The sequence below is a fragment of the Pseudophryne corroboree genome, chromosome 6 (genome assembly GCF_028390025.1).
Source record: "Pseudophryne corroboree isolate aPseCor3 chromosome 6, aPseCor3.hap2, whole genome shotgun sequence".
In the NCBI taxonomy this organism is placed as follows: domain Eukaryota; kingdom Metazoa; phylum Chordata; class Amphibia; order Anura; family Myobatrachidae; genus Pseudophryne; species Pseudophryne corroboree.
In genome coordinates this window covers 100,510,893-100,534,323 of record NC_086449.1, presented here as the reverse complement: position 1 = coordinate 100,534,323, position 23,431 = coordinate 100,510,893, and the positions used below count along the sequence as shown (strand labels likewise).

The window sequence follows — 23,431 nt, the reverse complement described above, 5'->3', positions numbered from 1 at the left end:
GCCCAGTATCTGGCTCCCTCAATTCTCAGTCCCCGTAGTGCTGCTTTGTGTCTGGTGTGAGTGCACCAGTTTCCAGGATCTGTTGTGGTCAGGTGACTGAGCGTCGGGAGCCACATTTGAATAAAGAAAGAGCCGCATGCGGCTCAAGAGCCACAGGTTGGCCACGGCTGTTCTAGAGTCTTTGACTTTTACTGGAGATATTCTTTTTGGTAAAGAATTAAACCGTTTTTTTGAATCAGAAGCAGATTCCAAGAAAGTGAAGTTTCCTTCCACATACAAATCCAAACCTAGATTTGCAGCTTTTCGGGTTATGGCAAACCGTCTCAATCTGACAAATCTGACAAGTCTGGTAAGTCTAAAAAGCATTGGGCTACAAGAGGGCCGGCTTCCAAATCAGAAGATAAGCCATCAGCCTAATGGAGCGGGCCTCCACCTGGGGGATCCCAGGGTGGGAGGCCGACGTCTTCATTTTGCACAGATCTGGCAGCAGTCCACCACGGATGCCTGGGTGCAAGAGACGGTATCTCACTGTTACGCGTTTGCCTTCAAGAATCACCCCCCTCAAAGGTTTTTTTTTGTACCAGCCCATCTTCAGTGGAAACGAAGGCCAAGGCTTTGCAAGAGGCAGTTCAGAAGTTGCTTCAGTCAGGAGTGATCATTCCAGTTCCTCCTGCGCAATGAGGACAAGTTTTTAATTACAACCTGTTTTTGGTTCCAAAGCTGCTGAAAAAGTACATTTGAGTGCCCCGTTTTCATATGGAGACTTTACGTTCCATTATTTTGGCCATGGAGCCAGAGGATTTTATGGTATCCCTGGATATCCAGGATGCTTATCTGCATGTACCTGTAGCACTGTCCCATCAGTGCTATCTCAGGTTTACTATCCTCCAGCAACACTTTCAGTTTCAGGCCATACCATTTGGACTGGCCACCCAGAGTGTTCACCAAAATTATGGTGGTTATGGCAGCTTATCTTCGTCGGCAGGGGATAAGAATTTTTCCATACCTCAACGACTTATTAATCCTTGCACAGTCTCAGGAATTGCTTCAGTGTCCTCTGCAACAGACAATAGCTTGTTTACAGAGACACGGTTGGCTCATAAATTGGTCAGTCATCCCTGGTTCCGTCACAACAGATGACTCACTTGGGGGCTGTGTTAGATTCGAGTCTTCAGAGAGTAATTTTACCTCTGAACAAAATATCCAAAATTCAGTCGAGGATCCAGGAGCTGCTACACAGTCAAAGGGTATCCATTCATTCAGCAGTGCGAGTGTTGGGATCCATGGTGTCGACATTCGACATGGTGGAGTATGCTTTTTTCCATTCGAGGCCTCTGCAATGTCTGATCCTTTCCAGATGGAATGGGTTACATCAGACAATGAAAACACAGCCTATGGTCCTTACTCTGGAAGTAAGGAGGTCATTAGCCTGGTAGCTACAGACATCCCATCTGGACAAAGGGAGACCTTTTTGGATACCAGATTGGGAAATTATGACAACGGATGCCAGTCTTCAGAGCTGGGGAGCAATGTCAGGAAGAAGTTGCTTCCAGGGGCAGTGGACCAAGGAAGAAAGTTGCCTGCCAATAAATATATTGGAACTTCGGGCCACACTTCGGGTTACACTTATTCATGCAAAGGACATCCTCCAGGGTAAACCAGTTCAAATTCGCTTGGACAATGCAATGGCAGTAGCTTACATCAATAATCAGGGAGGAACTGGCAGCCAAAAGGCAATGAAGGAGGTGAGCCGCACGTTAAGGTGGTCAGAGCTTCATCATCCAGCCTTGTCCGCAGTATTCATTCCAGGAATCCTAAATTGGGAAACAGATTTTCTCATTCGAAACGCCATTCATGCAAACGAATGGGCTTTATACCCCGAGTCTTCCAGGCTCTGGTAAACAAGTGGGGGTTACCGGAGATAGATCTCATGGCGTCCCGTCAGAACAACAAAGTTCCCACATACAGGTCAAGAACAAAGGACCCCAGAGCGACCTTTGTGGATGCCCTGTCAGTGAGATGGGACTTTTGTCTGGCATATGTGATTCCACCGATCGCCCTGTTACCCATGGTGATGAGAGAGGTAAAACAAGGAAAGGGTGCCGTGATACTAATAGCTCCGGCTTGGCCCAGAAGACATTGGTACACAGATCTGCAGAGGCTGTCAATGGAGGCTCCATTCCTACTCCCTCAATGTCCAGATCTACTGTCCCAGGGTCTTTGCTATTACAAGCATCTGGATCAACTGTCTTTGACGGCGTGGCTCTTGAGACTTCCATCCTGAAAGCAAGAGGATTCTCACAACAGGTAATTCAAACAATGCTCAGAGCAAGGAGACTATCCTCAGCTCGCCTTTATCACCAAATATGGCAAGCCTATATTCAATGGTCCGGTGACTGGAAATTTGAGCGTAGGTCTTTCAGAGTTTCCAGAGTCCTAGCATTCCTTCAGGCAGGTCTACGGGTGTCTTCCTTGAGAGTGCAGTTGTCAGCATTGACTGTATGGTTTCAAAAGAAAATTGCTAACCTACAGGATGTTCGCACTTTCTTTCAGGGAATGCTTCACATCCAACCTCATTTTATTCCTCCTGCAGTGCCTTGGGATTTAAATTTAGTCCTAAAGGCGCTTCAAGTTGCTCCGTTTGAACCACTAAAGCAAGTGGACCTTAAATTGCTGACAGCTAAAGTTCTCTGCTGGCTTTTGCTTCAGCTAAAAGAGTTTCAGATTTAAGGGCATTAATATGTCGCCCTCCTTTTCTGATTTTTCATCCAGATAGAGCAGTTCTGGGTATCTTCCTAAAGTGTTATCTAAATTCCACCTTAACGAAGGAATTGTAGTCCCGGCCTTCCAAGAGCCTAACCTTTCTATGGGAGATGCATCATTGGACGTAGTCCGTGCTTTAACCACTTGCCTGGCATGGTCGCATCAGATGCGACCATGCCTGCAAGTGCTCTATCTGACCTGGTCGCACGGGATGCGACCAGTCAGATAGGGAGTGTTAGCAGCAGCAGGGAAGAGAAACGTCCCTCCGCTGCTGCTGTCAGAGGGACCGGAAGGTCCCTCTGCCTCTCTGCACTCTCCCCGTGTCTGCCGTGCTGCCGATCACTGCTGATCGGTTAGCACGGCAGGATCTGTCCCCTCCAGCGGCTGCAGACAATGGCAGCCGCTGGGGAGTGTAAATAAACCCTCCCTGGCTGCCCCCAGACCCCCCCTGCATACCTCGAGGCTGTCTCGACTTTCAAAATGAAAGCCGCAATGTTCCCGATCAATGTTTTGATGTTTGGGGGGGAAACATTTTTTAAAAAAATTCAAAAAAATATTTTTTTTCCTTTTTTTTAACTAAAATCATTTGGGATAGGGTTAAATTCATGTTCTTCACCTAATTCACTCATAAAAAACCCCAACATTTTTGGAGCGTTTTTTTGCGAAATAAATAGTCAGTTAAGTGGTTAAGGATCTACGTGGATCGTACCAGTGCCATCAGAAAAACAGACTCTCTCTTTGTTCTCTACGGATTTCACAAGAGAGGATGGCCTGCTGACAAGCAGACACTGGCGAGGTGGCTTCGGATGATGATTTCAGAAACATTCTCAAGCTGATCTCCCGATTCTGGCTAATGTCTCTGCTCACTCTACTCATAAGGTAGGTCCTTCACGGGCAGCACAACGTGGTGCTTCAGCTGAACGGATATGTAAGGCAGCCACATGGTCTTCCATTAACACATTCATTAGACATTATGCCTTTGATACCTTTGCCTCTCAGGACGCTGAATTCGGTCGAAGGATTCTCCTGTCCAATCAGGAGCGTCCCCACCACTAAACTTGCTCTGGGACATCCAAATGTTTATCCTGTGAATAACCTGTGGACCCTGCAGGAGAAATAAGTTATGGTAGACTTACCGTTGATAACTATTTCTCCTAAGTCCACATTATTCACAGGGATCCCACCCTGACACACCTTATTTGAGGATCCTTTCACTCACTAACCTCTTCCTTCTGCGGAAGGGTGTGTATGTATGTTCTTCTCGCCTGATTAGGGCTCTCTATGATGCTTCTGCCTTGAACTTTGGAAAACAACTGAATTGCCTGAGCCAGGAGGTGGGGATATAGGAGACGGGCCCGGTGCATTCTGGGAGGCCGAAAGCTTTGATCGTTGGTGCGAATCCACTGTAGCTACCTCATATCCCAATGTTTATACTGTGGACTTAGGAGAAATAGAGTTATCAACGGTAAGTCTACCATAACTATTATTTCTCTATACCCTTCCCAAGATTTGTGCCTCAGACAATCCTGTCTCGGAGGACTACAGACAATTCCTTTGACTTCATGCTTGGTTTGTGCTCAGACATGGACTGTCAAGTATGGGACCTTATAGACAGGTGTGTGCCTTTCCAAATCATGTCACAATTTACTGAATTTACCACATGTGGACTCCAATTAAGCTGTAGGAACATCTCAAAGATGATCAGTGGAAACAGGATGCATCGGAGCTAAATTTTGAGCTTCATGGCAAAGGCTGTGAATACTTATATACAAGTGATTTCTTAGTTTTTTTTTTTTTTTTTTAATAAATTTGCAAAAATCTCAAACTTTTGTGACGTTGCCATTATGGGGTATCGTGTGTAGAATTTTGAGGACAAAAATAAATGTATTCCATTTTGGAATAAGGCTGTAAAATAACAAAATGTGGAAAAAGTGAAGCGATGTGAATGCTTTCCGGATGCACTATATTTTCTAAATATTATGCAGTGTTTTAATTTCCTGTTAAACGCACCTGCGTTGATGCTGCTCTTATGGAGTGCCCCCAGTAACTGTTACCCGTCTCTGTATGAGTTGAACAGCTGTTGGTAGACTTGCTACCAGGCACCTTAACCCCCCCCCCCCCCCTTTCCCTCCTCCTCCCTCCTACACGCTGTGCTCCTGTGCCTTTCTGCTTTCTGTAAGATAAAGGCGAGGGCGTGACTGCAACCCATCGCTAGGAGAGACGACAGCCGAGTGTAATCTACATCATCATCTACGTTTAAGTTGATACTTAGAATGGAAAATAAAAAATAAAAAAATGCTGTGTAATAAGAGCTGAGAATGAAGTGTGTGTTTGCTCCCTCTCCAGATTTTTCAGGCCAGGTGTAGATGCATATGTATCAGTGTGCTCCCAATTACTTCCTGGACTTCGGGCTGTCCTGATTATGAGATGTATTTTCAGAAGAAAATAGTGATTGTTCTCATGTAGACAAAGGTTAATTGAGGTCTGCGCTTATCACTAAGGATATGATTTACTTGAGTCATGTGCTCCATGAATTAGATCCTCCCTTCAGACTTCTGGGAAAGTTGACTTGATCGCTAAAACATTTATCATCACGTGACGTACAGAACATTTAGGCTCTATTCCTGTTAATATTGCGTCTCATGCAATCTAGCTTTTAATGCTAATACTGGGGTTAGAGTACGTTTCTAACAGACGGTCTGCATAACAGATAATGTCAAACACATAAGAAAGGCACTTAGAAGTTAGGACACTGACTACAAGACATTGTGAATCCATCCACTTTAGGACTCATTCACCCAGTCGATCATTGGAAAAAAACAAGCTAACACATTCGTGATTTCCAAGCAATTTAGAAATGTGTTTTGTAATAAAACGCCATGCACTTTTCATGCTTTGAGCTTTCATCAGTATACACTGTAGTACTGGTATTGCACATGAAACTTCTTAAATGCACTATTACATATTTAAGAGTACATTGGTAGAACAGGTGTCATAACGAATATGTGTGCGCAACCCCATAAAGGGATATTAAAGCCAAATATGTGCGATTAGTCACTAAAATTGAGAGATTATTTTTCTTTCATATGTTTGAAAAGTTCCTTAAGCTGGGTACACAGTGGATGACATGCACCATGAACGATATCGGCGGACGATTTCCCTTCCAACTTCCCGGAGTCCCTGACAATAGTCCGTACACACTAAGCAATTTTACAAATGACCAAATGGTGTACAGGAGTCGTCCGACAATACCAAATTGTTGGTTGTTAGCCTAATTTAACCTATCGTTCGTCATTCATAGCACACACACTGGGCAATATGCACCATTTTGTCAACGACATTGGCGAAACTAACCTGCATGTAGGGACGACAGAGGACCTCATTAGCGACCTGTGGGAGCGAGCATTGTTGACGACATAATGCAAACACACTGGACGATATGAACGACATATTGTACAGAAATGTCAGAATCGCCCATATCGTTCAAAAAGTCATCCAATGTGTACCCAGCTATAGTCTTCATTATATTTTCTATACAATATTAGTGTTGACTATATTTTCATATGAAGTAACTTGGATCTATTATCTTAGTATTTTCTTTTGCAATCTATATTCAGAGTTATTTTATATTCCTTTGTTTTACATTATATTTTATTCTTAGGTTTATTTAAATGTGGCTATAAAAATCCCCCGGACAGAGAAGATAATTTGTTCCTGGTTTTCTGTATTTTAAACAGGAAATTATAACGTTTAGTTTAAGTGTCAAAAATGTTCTATTGATTTGAAATGAAACCCCAGTGATCATCTCAAACGCATCTGAAATACTGATGCAGAAGAAGATAAATGCAATCATTTTATTTAATAATACGTACTTACTAATCTCTCACAGTTAATGCGTGAATAGAATACCTATAAGGGTATGTGTTTGTATTTTCATTTTTGTTTGGTTGTTAATACGGTATCCGGACTCCAGGTCGACAACAAAAAGGTTGACACACCTTAGGTCGACGCTAATTGGTCGACACACCTTAGGTCGACATGGACAAAAGGTCGACATGAGGTTTTTCAAAAAAATTTTCTTTTTTGGAACCTTTTCATACTTAACGATCCACGTGGACTACGATTGGAACGGTAATCTGAGCGGAGCGGAGCGAAGGCACCATGCCCGAAGCATGGTGAGCGAACGCGGTGCATTAATTGGGGTTCCCGGTCACTCTACGAAAAAAACGACACCAAAAATACATAAAAAACTCATGTCGACCTTTTTCCATGTCGACCTTGTTCCTGTCGACCTTTTGCCCATGTCGACCTTTTGCCCATGTCGACCTTTTGCACATGTCGACCTAAGGTGTGTCGACCAATTGGCGTCGACCTAAGGTGTGTCGACCTTTTTGTTGTCGACCTGGAGTCCCAGACCCGTTAATACAGTTTAAAACAATCAAGATTTTAATTCTCATCTTGTAATAGTCCCCCTTGTGCGTGCTCTGGGCATCGGTGGCTTTATGAACATTAGTGGTTTTTGGCATAATTCTTTTGGAAAGGGGCAGACTGAGAATCATATAAAATTTGTTGGTCATCACTACCAGAGGTGGGTCATTGTAGTCCTAGGAGGGACTGACCCAATAACGGATTAATGCACAACACAGTTTCTCTTCATCAGGAACCTCAGAGAAGAAACACCAGAGAAGGTCTAATCGGACTCGCTCGGAATCTGAGAAGTCCCTGGACTCAGTGCCAAAGAAGAAGGTGAAGAAAGAGCAGGTGGGTTTTATGGAATATTGGGCTGCCAGTTACCAGCAAGTTGCCAAGACAGCAGTGCCCAAGCTTTGTGGTGATAAAGCATCTGGCGCATGATTAATCACTTTTGTGACACACTAATGTTAAAATATCATTAAACATAAGCATTACAACTACCTGGGTGTTTTGAAAACCAAAGTGGATTACATGTATGTAAACAGATGTTATTTATTATATTTATATCCTAGTAAACCATTTTTATATATATATATATATATATATATATATATATATATATCCTATATCATCTCAATTTGTGTTCCCCCCAAAATTCCTGGGACATTGTTGGTGATCAGTGTGATAAGGGTGTGCTTCAGAATGTACACATACATACACGCGCTTATTGAAGCAGAAGTACTGATCTGTTGTCTGGAAACCGAGTTTCCAGGATGGTTGGAAGTAAACTATTGCTGCAGTACTGTTACCCTCATACAAAGACATATTCAATCTTCCGCTATGCAGTTTAACATGGGGCCTAATTCAGACCTGATCGTAGAAGCAAATTTGTTAGCAGATGGGCAAAACCATGGCCCTCATTCCGAGTTGTTCGCTCGGTAGCTGCTTTTAGCAGCATTGCACACGCTAGTCCGCCGCCCTCTGGGAGTGTATCTTAGTTTAGCAGAATAGCAAACGAAAGATTAGCAAAATTGCTACTAAATAATTCTTTGCAGTATCTGAGTAGCTCCAGACCTACTCACAGATTGGGATCAGCTCAGTCCGTTTAGTTCCCGGTTTGACGTCACAAACACGCCCTGCGTTCGGCCAGCCACTCCCCCGTTTCTCCACACACTCCCGCGTTTTTTCCTGACACGCCTGCGTTTTTTAGCACACTCCCGGAAAACTCTGAGTTACCACCCAGAAACGCCCCTTTCCTGTCAATCATTCACCGATCAGCAGTGCGACGGAAAAGCGCCGCAGGATCCACAGCAAAACTACTAAGTTTTTCGTTTAATAACTAAGCGCATGCGCCCTGCGTGCCTTGCGCATGCGCATTTTGCAACAAATCGCAGCATAGCGAAAATCGGCAACGAGCGAACAACTCTGAATGACCCCCCCATGTGCACTGCAGGTTGGTCAGATATAACATGTGCAGAGAGAGTTAGATTTGGGTGGGTTATATCGTTTCTGTGCAGGGCAAAATTCTGACTGCTTTATTTTTACACTGCAATTTAGATTTCAGTTTGGACACACCCCTCCCAAACCTAACACTCTCTGGACATGTTATATCTGCCCCCTTCCCCCCCTGCAGTGCACATGGTTTTGCTCATCTGCTAACAAATTTGCTGCTACGATCAGGTCTTAATTATGCTCATCGTATTACCGTGTGATTCTTATACATATAATCTGGCTGTGCCTAAACACATGCAGACTTTTCAAGCATCTTTATAAAAATATAATTGCACTCCTACATGATCTCCATGGCGTCCGGATGGAAGATGGATAGTAAATAGATAGTCAGAAGGTCATCACCAGTTAGTAGTCACTGATTACTTGAGACCTAAATGGTTGACATGTACTTAGGGTCAAAAGGTTGATATAGAAATAGTCAGCACATAAAAGGTAGTCATATGATTTTTTATGATTGTTAGGACTAGGCTGCCGGAGGGGACGGTTAAGGTTGGGCACATGGAGGGATAGGGTTAGTCTGTAGGAGGGGACGATTAAGGTTAGGCACCCAGGGGGAGGTGTTAGGATTAGCGTTAAAGTAAAATAAAAAATTTCGATCTTTCCTGTATCGACCATTTGCATGTCGATAGTTTGACCCTGTCAGCCTATTGACTGTCTATATGCTGTTGATCTTTTAATCCACATCCAATCTCCACTACCCAATTGCAGCTCAAAGATGTGTACAAGCAGCGTCCACATTATCACAGGGAACCTCAGTGATGTCTAAAGGGGTTTCCTTCTGTTTTTCAAGTATCTTTCATGAGGTAGCTGAATCAGTTATAGCTTACAAAACATTACTGTTCTATTGTGTCATCCTCATGAACTAGCTGCTGCTAGGTACTACCAGTACGCATTGGACTAGTTAGTAATATAGGCAGGGAGATACCATTTCAGTCTCTGATTCGATTCTGGGATAGAAACGTGCGAAACAAGAATGATAAACGACTAGGGGAGCAATACATTTTGGGGAATTTTCTGAGATTTATGCTAGTTTTTCTTGACTCAAAATTGTAACATATAAAGTTATCCATTTTGCTTGAATAGATCAGCAGGTGTCTTCATTAGTTACCTGCATCTGGCTCCCTCCCTGCAACCAACCCGCCACCTCTCTGCATTTCCTTCCTCAGCTGCTAGAAAAGCGCATGGTTGTTGAGAGTAGAAACAACATCTATTAGAACAGGGATAGGCAATGTGTGGCACTCCAGCTGCTGTATAACTACACTTCCCAGCATGCCTGACCAGCGAGGGGAGGGCATATTTAAATTTTGAAGGGCAAAATTGTTGACTTAATGTATTGCTACAGTAGCTGTAGGATGCCGGCGGTCATGTGACCAACGCCGTAATCCCGACACCCCTCAGGAGACCTGTGCCGGAACACCAACGGCAGACGTCCCGAAGGTGAGTATTGGTGGGGGTTAGGGTTATGTACTTGGGGGGGGGGGTTACAGCTAGGCAATGGGGGCGTTTAGCTGTAGTTGACACCCCCGGCGGGGAGAGGGGTAAAATACCTACCCCCGTCCAGTGTCGGGATGCCGCAGTCGGTCATGTGACTGCCAACATCCCAACAATCAGCATTTCATACCCAACCCGCTGTAGCAATACAGCAGGTCTAAAATGTCCTTGGAAATGTAAATATGCCCTTCTCACTGGTCAGCACCCTGCACCTAGAGTGACTTCTACTTAAAATTTATGGTTGATATAGGGAACATAATTTTTTTCCAAGTGGCTTGCTAGGGCAGGTGGCAGATTTGTATTGTTTCAGAGGATGTTTTGACTTTATCATTGTATAAACGTATTAAATGATCTCAGATTTATTTTGTTTTGGCATGATCAGGTGGATGTCACTCCCCTAACATCAATACAGACAGGATTGCAAAAGGGTGAGTATGGTTCAAAATAGAACACTATGGGGCAGATGTACTAAGCCTTGGAGAGAGAGACAGTTCCAGCCAATCAGTTCCTAACTGTCATGTAACAGCCTTTGTTTGAAAAGTGAAAGGTTAATTGGTTGGTCATTTATCTGTCTTTATCACTCTCCAAAAGTATATCTGCTTTTTTAAAATTTATATCACACCGATAAGCTCACATTTTAGAGTTCATCTCCCTACCTTACCAGATTTATTTGATCAACAATTACATAGTCACTAATAAGTCATATTATCAGAGGACAGAACAGGCAAGCCAGCAAAAACACCTGACCTGTTTGACTTCACAGGTTTATATTACATGAAATAACCACTTAACTAGACTTACCTCACATGTGCATTCTCTATAATTGGAATGGATTGCGTTTACCCTGTGGCTCATTAGTGACTCCTTACATTCTTTGTTTCAAGGGGCCAGTGAGATCTCCGATGCATGCAAGCCGCTAAAGAAGAGAAGCCGGGCCTCTACTGACTTGGAACTTGCAAACTCCTCCTACCGCGATGCGTCAGACTCTGACTCCCGTGGCCTGAATGATGCACAGGTGAGATTTGCTTCTGCTTGTTTCTCAGAATCATGCCGAATACTATTTATTTCTCATACATCCTAGAGGATGCTGGGGATGCTTCAAGAACCATGGGGTATAGACGGGACTGAAAATGTGGTTATTTATTTTATAGAAAAAAAGCGCTAGCAGGTCTGGGCAGTCTTGTTACTGACCTCAGTACCGGGATAGGCGCTGGGTGTGAGCTGGCAGAACTCTCTCTGTGTCTCTCTGGCAGGCTTTAGTGTGGGTCTGTCTCCTATAGCCCCAGTGTGGTTGTGTCGGTACGTGTGTGTGTGTGTGTGTGTGTCGACATGTCTGAGGCTGAATGCTCTTCCCAGGAGGATGCTGGAGTGGGGACAGACAATTCTGTGAGAGTAGCAGTGTCGGCACCGCCGACAGATGATTGGGTGAATATGTTAAGTGTTTTAAACTCAAGTGTGACTAAGTTAGCTAATAGATTTGATACATCTGAGTCTAAGAACCAGACATGGAGGAAATCCATGGAAGATGCTTTGTCATAGGCCCAGGCTGCTTCGGGGTCACAGAAACGGCCATTTACCCAGATAGCAGATACAGATACCGACACAGACTCTGATTCCAGTGTCGACTATAGTGATGCCAGTTTACATCCAAAACTGGCTAAGAGTATTCAGTACATGATTGTGGCAATAAAAGATGTTTAACATATCACTGTGGAACCCGCTGTTCCTGATACTAGGGTCTGTATGTATACAGGAAAGAAACCTGAGGTAACGTTTCCTCCCTCTCATGAGCTGAACGCACTTTTTGAAAAAGCTTGGGAAAATCCTGACAAAAGGATACATGTTCCCGAAAGAATTCCAGTGGCATATCCGTTCCCTTCTGGGGACAGGGAAAGGTGGGAGTCAATCCCCACGGTAGACAAAGCTTTATCGCGTCTATCCAAAAAGGTGGCGCTTCCGTCTCCTGACACGGCAGCCCTAAAGGATCCTGTGGATCGTAAGCAGGAAAGTACACTGAAATCTATTTATGTCACTACGGGGTCGCTACTCAGGCCTGCCGTTGCTGCGGCATGGGTGAGTAGCGCTATTGAACGGTGGGCAGATAACTTGTCATCTGAGGTAGATTCCCTAGACAGGGATAGTGTGCTTTTGACTCTGGGTCACATCAGGGACGCTGCAGCATATTTAAAAGAAGCTGTAAGGGATATTGGCCTTTTGGGTTCAAGGGCCAATGCCATGGCGGTCTCAGCAAGGAGTGCGTTGTGCATACATCAATGGAATGCTGATGCTGACTCTAAGAAGGCGATGGAGTCTCTTCCGTTAAATGGTAGGGTCTTGTTTGGCGACTGCCTCACTGACCTGGTGTCTACGGCTACCGCGGGTAAGTCTTCATTTTTACCTTATGTCCCTGCACAGCAGAAGAAATCGCCTCACTATCAGATGCAGTCCTTTCGGCCCAATAAATTCAAAAAAGGACGTGGGTCCTCTTTCCTTGCTGCGAGGGCGAGAGGACGGGGAAAACGGTCACAGGCTGTGGCAAGTTCCCAGGAGCAGAAGTCCTCTCTGGCTTCTACCTAAATCCACTGCATGAGCTGGGGCTCCTCTGCGGGAGTCCACTCCAGTGGGGGCACATCTCAAACTCTTCAGTCAGGTCTGGGTGCACTCGGACCTGGATCCTTGGATAGTAGACATAGTAACCCAAGGGTACAAGTTAGAGTTTCAAGACGTGCCCCCTCAACGATTTTTCAAATCGGCCTTGCCAGCTTCTCTTCCAGAAAGGGAAAGCGCTACGATAACTAAAGTTGTGTCAAAATCAAGTGATTGTCACGGTACCCCCGTCTCAATAGGGGGAAGGTTTTTATTTGAGCCTGTTCGTGGTCCCAAAGCCGGATGGCTCAGTCAGACCGATTCTAAACCTAAAATCCCTCAAGATGGAGTCTCTACGAGCAGTGATCTCCAGTCTGGACGAAGGGGATTTTATGGTGTCGGTCGACATAAAAGATGCCTACTTACATGTCCCCATATATCCTCCACAACAGGCTTACCTGAGATTTGCTGTGCAGGATTGTCATTGCCAATTTCAGACGTTGCCGTTTGGTCTGTCCACGGCTCCGAGGATTTTCACCAAAGTAATGGCGGGATTGATGGATCTCCTGCGCAAGCAGGGAATCACAATTATCCCGTACTTGGAAGATCTCCTCATAAAGGCGGGGTCCAAAGAGCAATTGTTGAAGAATGTTGCTCTTTCACTGACGATTCTGAAACATCATGGTTGGCTCCTAAATTTGCCAAAATCACAGTTGGATCCAACGACACGGCTGTCATTCCTGGGTATGATTCTGGATACAGAATTGCAGAGTTTTTCTTCCAGTGGAAAAAGCTCTGGAAATACAGAACATGGTAAAACAGATTCTGAAACCGGCAAAGGTGTCAGTTCTTCATTGCACTCGGTTGCTGGGGAAGATGGTGGCGGCCTACGAGGCCATTCCGTATGGCAGGTTCCATGCCAGGGTTTTTCAGTGGAACCTGGCACACAGTTAAGAAACTTTCAGGGAAAGTGGTCAAGCCAGGAAGCTTGTCTACACATAAACATTCTGGAATTAAGAGCCATCCACAACCGCATACTGCAAGCAGAACATCTTCTTCGTGGTCTGCCGGTCTTGATTCAGTCAGACAACGTGACAGCAGTGGCGTACATAAACCACCAAGGCGGAACAAACAGCAGAGCGGCGATGGCCGAGGCCACAAAGATTCTTCGCTGGGCGGAAAGACATGCCAGCGCTCTGTCAGCGGTCTTCATTCCAGGAGTTGACAACTGGGAAGCAGACTTCCTCAGCAGACACGATCTCCATCCCGGAGAGTGGGGTCTTCATCAAGAGGTCTTTGCAGAAGTAACAAGTCGTTGGGGAGTTCCTCAAGTGGACATGATGGTGTCCCGTCTCAACAAGAAACTTCAGAGATATTGTTCCAGGTTAAGGAACCCTCAGGCGATAGCGGTGGACGCCCTAGTGACACCGTGGGTGTTTCAGTCGGTCTATGTGTTCCCTCCACTTCCACTCGTTCCAAAGGTGATAAAAATTATAAGAAGAACAAGGGTTCAGGCGATCCTCATTGTTCCAGATTGGCCAAAAAGGGCCTGGTATCCAGATCTTCAGGAGTTTCTCATAGAAGTTCCCTGGCCTCTCCCTCTTTGGGAGGACCTGTTACAACAGGGGCCGTGCGTGTATCAGGACATACTCCGGCTGCGTTTGACGGCGTGGCGGTTGAACGCCAAATCCTAGCCCGAAAGGGTATTCCCAGTGATGTCATTCCTACACTTCTTCAGGCTAGGAAAGTAGTAACGGCGAAGCATTACCACTGTATTTGGAGAAAATATGTGTCTTGGTGTGAATCCAAGAAGGCTCCTACGGAAGAATTTCACCTGGGGCGTTTGCTCCATTTCCTACAAGCAGGTGTGGATGCGGGCCTAAAGTTAGGCTCTATTAAAGTACAGATTTCGGCCATGTCCATCTTTTTAAAAAAAGAAATGTCCTCCCTTCCAGAAGTTCAGACCTTCGTAAAAGGCGTGCTGCACATCCAACCTCCCTTGGTACCCCCAGTGGCAGCATGGGACCTTAATGTGGTGTTGCAATTCTTGCAATCACATTGGTTTGGACCTTTGCGCAAGGTTGAGTTAAAATTCCTTACTTGGAAAGTGGTCATGTTGTTGGCCTTGGCGTCTGTCTGAGTTGGCGGCTTTGTCTCACATAAGCCCCTATTTGATTTTCCATGCTGATAGAACTCGTCAGCAATTTCTGCCAAAAATGGTTTCATCATTTCATGTTAACCAGCCAATTGTGGTGCCAGTGGCTACTGACGCCTTGGCGGAGTCAAAGTCTCTCGATGTGGTCAGAGCTTTGAAGATCTATGTCGCCAGAACTGCGCAGATTACGAAAACAGAGGCTCTGTTTGTCCTGTGGGCTCCCAACAAGATTGGGGCTCCTGCTTCTAAGCATGCTGGATTTGTAATACGATTCAGCAGGCTCATTCTACGGCAGGATTGCCGTTACCGAAATTGGTGAAAGCCCATTCTACCAGAAAGGTAGGCTCATCCTGGGCGGCTGCCCGGGGAGTCTCGGCGTTACAACTTTGCCGAGCTGCCACTTGGTCGGGTTCAAACACCTTTGCGAAGTTTTACAAGTTTGATACCCTGGCTGAGGAGGACCTCTTGTTTGGTCAATCGGTGCTGCAGAGTCATCCGCACTCTCCCGCCCGTTCTAGAGCTTTGGTATAAACCCCATGGTTCTTGAAGCGTCCCCAGAGAATCTAGGACATATGAGAAAATAGGATTTTAATACCTACCGGTAAATCCTTTTCTCTTAGTCCGTAGAGGATGCTGGGCGCCCGTCCCAGTGCAGGCTGTGTCTTCAGTTTGGTTATAGTTACGCTCATGTTGCGTTGAGTTCAGTCACTCTGTGACTGTTGTTGGTCATGCTGTTGCATGCGTTGTTGTTGAATGCCATGTTGTACGGCGTGTTAGTGGTGTGAGCTGGTATGTATCTCACCTTAGTTTAAAATAATTAAATAAATCCTTTTCCTCGAAATGTCCGTCTCCCTGGGCACAGTTCCTATAACTGGAGTCTGGAGGAGGGGCATAGAGGAAGGAGCCAGTTCACACCCATTCAAAGTCTTATAGTGTGCCCATGTCTCCTGCGGATCCCGTCTATACCCCATGGTTCTTGAAGCATCCCCAGCATCCTCTACGGACTAAGAGAAAATGATTTACCGGTAGGTATTAAAATCCTTTTTTTAGAAAAATCAAACAAGAAAAGATGCAAAAAATGTAATTTCTCTAGCATCCATAAGGGATATTAGGGAGACTTAGTACGATGGGGTATAGACGGGGTCCAAAAGAGCCGGTGCACTTTAAATTTCTTCTCTGGGTGTGCGGACTCTTCCACTCTATGCCCCTCCCACAGGCAGTTTAGAAAAAAAGTGCCCTCAGGAGAGGATGCACACCTCTGCAGCTCCAGAGAGTTTTCTTCAATTTCTTTTAAAGAGCCGCTTCCCCGCTGCAGGACCACCGTCCTGAGAGGTTGTTTGTTCAGCGGGGCACTGTGCCTTGGCTGTCGCGATCGCAGCGCGCTGCACACCCCTAACACTAGCCTGAAGGTGACGTCTCTGGTGAGTACAAGCCGGGGGCCCCGCGGTTCAAAGTATGGCTGAACGCTTCATGTGAACAATGCAGCAAATCTTCACAACTCAGTGAAGGGGCTGGGGGAGTGGGTCCAGAGCCCTCCTGGCTAGGGGCTCTTAAAACTATGATGTCTGATATGTCATCACAACTTACTGCTAATGTTCAGAAAACTCAGCTACTACAAAAAGCTGTTGCAGACTTAGCTGCTAGGGCAGATATTACACAGCCCTCCATCTCTCATGCAGGTCCACAAAAGCGTGGTTTACCTATCCTACTCTCTGATTCAGAGAAGGATATACAGGAGGATGGGGAGGACTTAGATCCCATTAGTGGGGATCCTGATTCTGCTCAGGGTATTGAACCCCTCATTCTGGCTATACGGGACGTGTTAAAGCTCCCTCTAGAGGACGCTGTGTCACAGCAGTCGTTTTTCTTTACACAAAACAAGCCAAATGTCACTTTTCCTGATTCTGCAGTGTTAGATGACCTATTTAAGTTGGCCTGGAAAAATCCAGACAAAAAATTCCAAGTGTCAAAAAAGTTTCTGTGCAGTTTCCCATTTGCTCCTGAAGGTAGGAAATTCTGGAAAGAACCCCCGAGGGTTGACGTATCAGTCTCTCGACTGTCCAAAGAGGTGGTGCGGCCTGGGGACAGATAGACTACACTCAAATCTATTTACATGGCAGCATGTATATCGCAGAGGCCGGTCATAGCAGGTTGTTGGATGACCCATGCCATTCACACGTGGGCTACTCCGATTAGGTGACTCTCCTCAAGCACATTCAGGACACTACACGCATCCTGTGTGACTCGGTCAAGTAGATGGGGAATATTAAGGCTAGGACTTCTGCCATGGCAGTGTCGACGCGCAGGGCTTTGTGGTTGCATCAGTGAAGAGAGGACGCAGAATCAAAGCGCAGTGTGGAATCCCTCCCCTTTGCGGGGGAATGGCTCTTTGGGGTTGAGTTGGATACGTGGATTTCCAAAGTTTCTGTAAGGAAATCCACGTTTCTCCCCTCTAGGGCCCTGCCGGCTAGGCGTTCCTAACCCGGGCCGTCTGTTCAGTACTTTCGGTCTCACAGATTTTGTTCTAGGGCCAGAGGTGCCTCCAGTGCAAATAGAGGCGGCAGAGTTAAGTCAAAAAGACCTGCAACCACTGGTTCTCAGGAACAGAGCACCAGTTCTGCTTCCACTAAGTCCTCAGCAAGACTGTGCCCACCCACCACGGGGTGATCTCGAGGTGGGAGCCCGACTGCATCACTTCAGACGCATCTGGGAAAGCTCCTGCCAGGATACCTGGGTAAGGAACCTCATTTCTCAGGGCTACAAGCTGGAGGACGGTGCTCCTCCCCAACGATTTTTCAAATCAAGCTTACCAACTTGGGAGGATACGCAAGGTACGGTGCAATAGGACATCCGAAAGTTGGTCCAGTCCCACGTCATTGTTCAAGTAACGATACCACAACGAGGCAGGGGTTATTACTCCAACCTGTTTGTGGTTCCAAAGCCGGATGGCTCGGTACGGCCCATTTTGAATCTAAGTCATGGAATCCTTACCCAAAGGTTTTCAAGTTCAAAATGGAATCCCTGAGGGCAGTGATTGCGGGTCTGGAAGAACAGGAGTTCCTGGTTTCCCTGGATATCAAGGACACCGACCTTCATATTCCAATTTGGCCACCACATCAGGCTTATCTGAGGCTTGCCCTACAGGACGATCACTACCAGTTCCATGCACTACCCTTTGGCCTGTCCACAGCTCCGAGGTATTCACGAAGGTGATGGCAGAGAAGATGTTCCAACTCCGGGTCCAGGGGGTCAGTGTTGTCCCTTACCTGGACGATCTTCTGAGAAAAGCAAGATCCAGGAAGCTTTTATTGCTCCATATCGACCACACTATCCAACTTCTGTCACGCCATGGGTGGATTCTCAATCTACAGAAGTCCCACCTGGAACCAACTCAGCGGCTCCTGTTCTTGAAGATGTTACTGGATACAGTGGCCCAGAAGGTGTTCCTCACAGAGGACAAGGCGAGAACACTTCAGGAGATAGTCCGCATGGTGCTCCGACCTGCTTGTGTATCCATCCATCTATCTTTGCATCAGATTGTTTGGGAAGATGGTCGCCTTCTACGCTACGAGGCCATACAGTATGGGAGGTTCCATGCCAGAACATTTCAATTGGATCTCCGGAGCAAGTGGTCCGGATCACATCTACAGTTGCACAGGATGATTAGGCTGTCACCTCAGGCCAGGATTTCCCTCCTGAGGTGGCTGCAGTCCTCCAATCTCCTGGAAGGCCGGAGTTTCTGGATTCAGGATTGGACCCTCCTCACGACAGATGCGAGTCTGCGAGGATTGGGTACTGTCACCCAAGGGGCACTGTTCCAGGGCCCACAAGCCCTCCTTCCGATCAACATTCTGGAACTTCGGGTGATCTACAATGCTCTGCTTTAGGACTCTCCTCTGCTCACGGATCACGCGATCCAAGTTCAGTCGGACAACGCCAACTGCAGTGGCGTACATCAATCGGCAAGGAGGGACAAAAAGCAGAGCCTGCATGCGAGAGGTGTCTAAGAGACTCCTCTGGGCGGAAAGAAATGCAAGAGCAATGTCGGCAATCTTGATTCCGGGTGTAGACGACTGGGAAGCGGACTCCCTCATTCGTCACGACCTCCACCCAGGAGAGTGGGGACTCCACCCTCAGGTGTTCCAGCAGATCATCCACCGGTGGGGCTGCCCACAGATAGACATGATGGCTTCTCGTCTCAACAAGAAGTTTCACTGGTATTGCTCTCGAACCAGGGACCCTCAGGCGAGGGCAGTGGATGCACTGACGTCGCCTTGGCCTTACCGGCTGGTCTACCTGTTTCCTCCGATTCCGTTGCTCCCAAGGGTGCTAAAGCGAATCAGAAATCAAGGAGTCCAGGCAATTCTGATTGCCCGAATTGGTCTCGGAGGGCGTGGTACGCACATCTTCTGGACATGTACGTCGAAGACTCTTGGCCTCTACCACTAAGAAGCAATCTTCTTCAACAAGGACCATTCGTCTACCCGGACTTACGACGACTTCGTTTGACGGCATGGAGGTTGAGCGGAACATCCTAGCTCACAAGGGCCTTTCCAAAAAGGTTATTCCTACCTTGGTTCAGGCCAGGAAACCGGTGACGTCAAAACACTATCATCATATCTGGAGAAGATAGGTCTCTTGGTGCGAGGAACACACCTATCCACCTGCAGAGTTCTACTTGGGGTGTTTCTTACGTTTCCTGCAGGCTGGTGTGGATAAGGGCTTACGTCTGGGTTCCATTAAGGTCCAGATTTCAGCTCTCTCCATTTTCTTCCAGAAAAAATTCGCACTGTTGCCAGAAGTTCAGACCTTCTTGCAAGGGGTACTCCACATACAACCTCCTTTTGTGCCGCCTACGGCGCCCTTGGATTTGAATGTGGTGTTGGAATTTCTACAGTCCTCCTGGTTTGAGCCTCTGATGACGGTAGAAGACAAGTACCTCATGTGGAAGACAGTGATGTTACTGGCCCTGGCTTCTGCTAGGCGTGTCTCAGAATTGGGGGCCTTATCGTGTAAAAGTCCATACTTTGTCTTGTACGAGGACAGAGCGGAGCTCAGGACTAGGCAGCAGTTCCTGCCAAAGGTTGTATCTGCGTTTCACTTGAATCAACCTATTGTGGTTCCGTCTAGTTCTGACACTTCTGCTCCTCCGGAGGCATTGGATGTTATGCAAGTCTTGAAGATCTATGTCAAGCGGATGGCTCGGATCAGAAAGACAGATTCCTTGTTCGTGCTCTATGATGCGCAGAAAAAGGGTTGTCCTGCTTCGAAGCAGTCCATTGCTCGTTGGCTTCGGCTTACTATCCAACAGGCCTTTGTCGGCAGCCTTACCTGTTCCTAAGTCTCTGAAAGCCCACTGTACAAGATCGGTGAGCTCTTCCTGGGCGGCTGCTCGAGGAGTCTCGTCCTTGCAACTATGCCGAGCTGCTACCTGGTTGGGAAGAACACCTTTGTGAAGTTCTACAAGTTTGATACCCTGGCCAAAGAGGATACCCAGTTTGGGCAGGCGGTGCTGCAGACGTCTCCGCACATTCCCGCCCGTTCTGGAAGCTTTGGGATGTCCCCATCATACTAAGTCTCCCCAATATTCCTTATGGATGCTAGAGAAAATAGGATTTTAATTACCTTCCGGTAAATCCTTTTCTCGTAGTCCATAAGGGATATTGGGTGCCCGCCTCATTGCGTTGACTTTTTTGCAGGTTCTCTGTTATGTGGTTACCTGTTCAGGTGTGCTGGTATTAAATCTCACCACTCTCTGTTGTCATGTTCCTTCTCTCATATATGTACTTTCTCCTTTTGGCACTGTTTTACCTATAACTGTATGTGGGAGGGACATAGAGGGGAGGAGCCAGCACACCCAGTGAAGAAATTTAAAGTGCATTGGCTCCTTTGGACCCCGTCTTTACCCCATCGTACTAAGTCTCCCCAATATCCCTTATGGACTTCGAGAAAAGGATTTACCGGAAAGGTAATTAAAATCCTATTATACTAAGCAAAACCATTCCAATATATTTGCCCTGGTAGGGTATTTTTTATCTTTTTGCTAAATGAAATGTTACTAAGTGTATCAGACCTTGAGAAATTTCTCAGTAAAACAGGAGTCAATAATTTGGGCATATAGCGCATTATATAAAAATTTGATAAGGGTGCGTTTCCTCTAAGAATTCCCAGCTTGTATTATAAACTGGTGGCCAAAATTGCGGACACTTTTTAAAATTTTAATGTTTTTCAACTTTGAATGCTTATAAAAACTGTTACACTTCATGCAGTGCAGTGATTCATATATCAAATGGAAGGAAATTTAATGCTGAATTCAACACAATAAACAGGTCAGATATTTGCATTACAAGGGAAGTTATGCAGTGAAAACAACTTAGGACAGTGACATCATAAGTTTCACCCTATCAGTATTTCGTTGGGTATCCTTTATTTTTCAAGGCAGCAGCACAGCAACGTGGCGTTGAGCCAACCAATGTTTGAAGCTCTACCTTCTTTATTATGTGGTGCCATGAGACAATTATAGCCTCAGTTCATTCTCTTTTATTGGATGGACGCCTCAGATGTACCAGTTTCTTCAAACGGAACCACAAATGTTCTGTTGGGTTCAGGTCTGGGCTGTTTCCTGGCCATCCCAGCACCTGCATGTCATTCTCCATGAACCACTGTTTGCATATCTGTGCAGTGTGTCAGGGAGCTGAATCCTGCTGGGAAAAAAATGGGCCATTATCTGGAAAAAGATCCCTGATGGCAGGCAGAAGTTTCCATTGTAGGATGGTGTCAATGTACTTTCTGCTGTTCAGTGTGCCATCTATGACATGAAGGCGGCCTACAGCATCTGCTGTCATACGTGCCCAGATTAACACTTGTAGGATTCTTTGTTGTCGCTTGAATGCAATCTGGATGTACTTCTTCCCCGATGCGACGTCTCACATATTTTCTCCCATTACTACCAAATATCGATATCTTAGTTTCATCACTCCATATCACTTGTTTCCACTGACCTTCTGTCCATGCAATGTGTTCTTTTGCCCACTGTATTAGTCTCTGCCACTGCTTTTTATTCAGGGATGGCTTTTTTCAGGGAATCCTACCTTTTAGGCCAACCTCTGTTAGACTTCTCCGTATTGTTCTTGCACTGACAGAAACGCCAGTTGCACTCAGATGACATCCATCTGTCCCTGATGCAAATTCATTTTATTCTCCTATCATCAACAGCTGCTGTGCACTTTTTCCGGCCTTTTCCTCCTTTGCTTTGTATAGATTGTGTTTCCTGATAGCGCAAACAAAACTTTCGTTCTCCTGATGTTGTCACATTCCCACCAATTTCTCTCGCAATTGCTGCATACGAAAGACCATTTTCACATAGCACCACAAACCTGGGTCTCTTCCTGGGTGATCAGTCACCACTTAGCCTGGATGACATTGTTGTATTTATTTTTTACACCGTCAATAGCACAAAACAATACACAAACATCCAACCGTAATTGCACTTCAGTAACCAACTTTATTCTGCAAAATGAAACAGCCAAACTGACCTTTCCCACCTTTGAACATGACCTTGCACCTGCTCATAAACGACAGCTGATTGGTCTCAGAGCGACAATTACGATTGGCTGGTAGTAGGTGTTACTATTATCCGCTTCTTGAATCTCACGCATCAGTGCTTTTTTGTCTGACTGAAAGTAGCATAACTTCCCTTGAAATGCAAATATTTGACCTATGTTTATTGTGTTGAATTCAGCATAAAATTTCCTTTCATTTGATATATGAATCATTGCACTGCGTGAAGTGAAACTGTTTTTATAAGCAATCAAAGTTGAAAAACATTAAAATTTCAGAAAGTGTCCACAATTTTGACCACCACTGTATGTCTGTCACATTTGCCCAACATTGTCCAGCACGTGCTTGTAGCTAGCACACATACAAATTACCTACCTGTGCTGTCTGTGGTACTGAGGGGCGATGTATAAAGCAGTGAAAAGAGTGGAGAAATGAGCCAGTGGAAAAGTTGCCCATGAAATCCAATCAGCATCTACCTATAATTTTATAGAATGTTACCTCAAAGCTGATTGGTTGCTATGTGCAACTTCTCCACAGGCACACTTCTCCACGCCTTTCACTTTTTCATACATTTCCCCCAGACTCCACTAACTGGGATTGCCATTTTCCACACAGAGTTCCTCTAGTATCTAGCCTTCATGAATGGGGTTAAGGAGGCTTTGTGCTGAAGCTTTACTTGCTATTAATAGCTACTAGCCCTTTAAGGGAGATCCAGGTAGAATTGCTGGGCTCCATTCTAGCCCAAGATGACAGTGGTGTCTAGGGAGGCCAATCCCCGGATCGGCTAGATCCGGGATTTAGACCAAAAAACATCCAGGATTCAATCCCGGGATTGGAAGCTCCTATCTCGAGGATTGTGGGATTTACCCAGCCCATTGTTTTTTTTAATACCGGGCAGAGTGGAGCATCCTTAGGAGGCTCAGACGCTACCCGGCTCCCGCTGCGCAGTCT

General features: G+C 45.8%; 1 protein-coding gene across 5 annotated transcripts in view; it reads left to right on the top strand.

Annotated features, from left to right (window-relative positions):
- The window catches only part of NSD3 (nuclear receptor binding SET domain protein 3), a 300,258-nt gene that overhangs the window by 153,405 nt on the left and 123,422 nt on the right, over positions 1 to 23,431 (top strand). For all 5 annotated transcript variants that reach the window (XM_063931538.1, XM_063931537.1, XM_063931536.1 and 2 more), the window contains exons 7-9: positions 7,424 to 7,524; positions 10,562 to 10,607; positions 11,064 to 11,194. In XM_063931538.1, the coding sequence (XP_063787608.1) occupies positions 7,424 to 7,524; positions 10,562 to 10,607; positions 11,064 to 11,194 (278 nt within the window). The remainder of the gene's footprint in view (positions 1 to 7,423; positions 7,525 to 10,561; positions 10,608 to 11,063; positions 11,195 to 23,431) is intronic.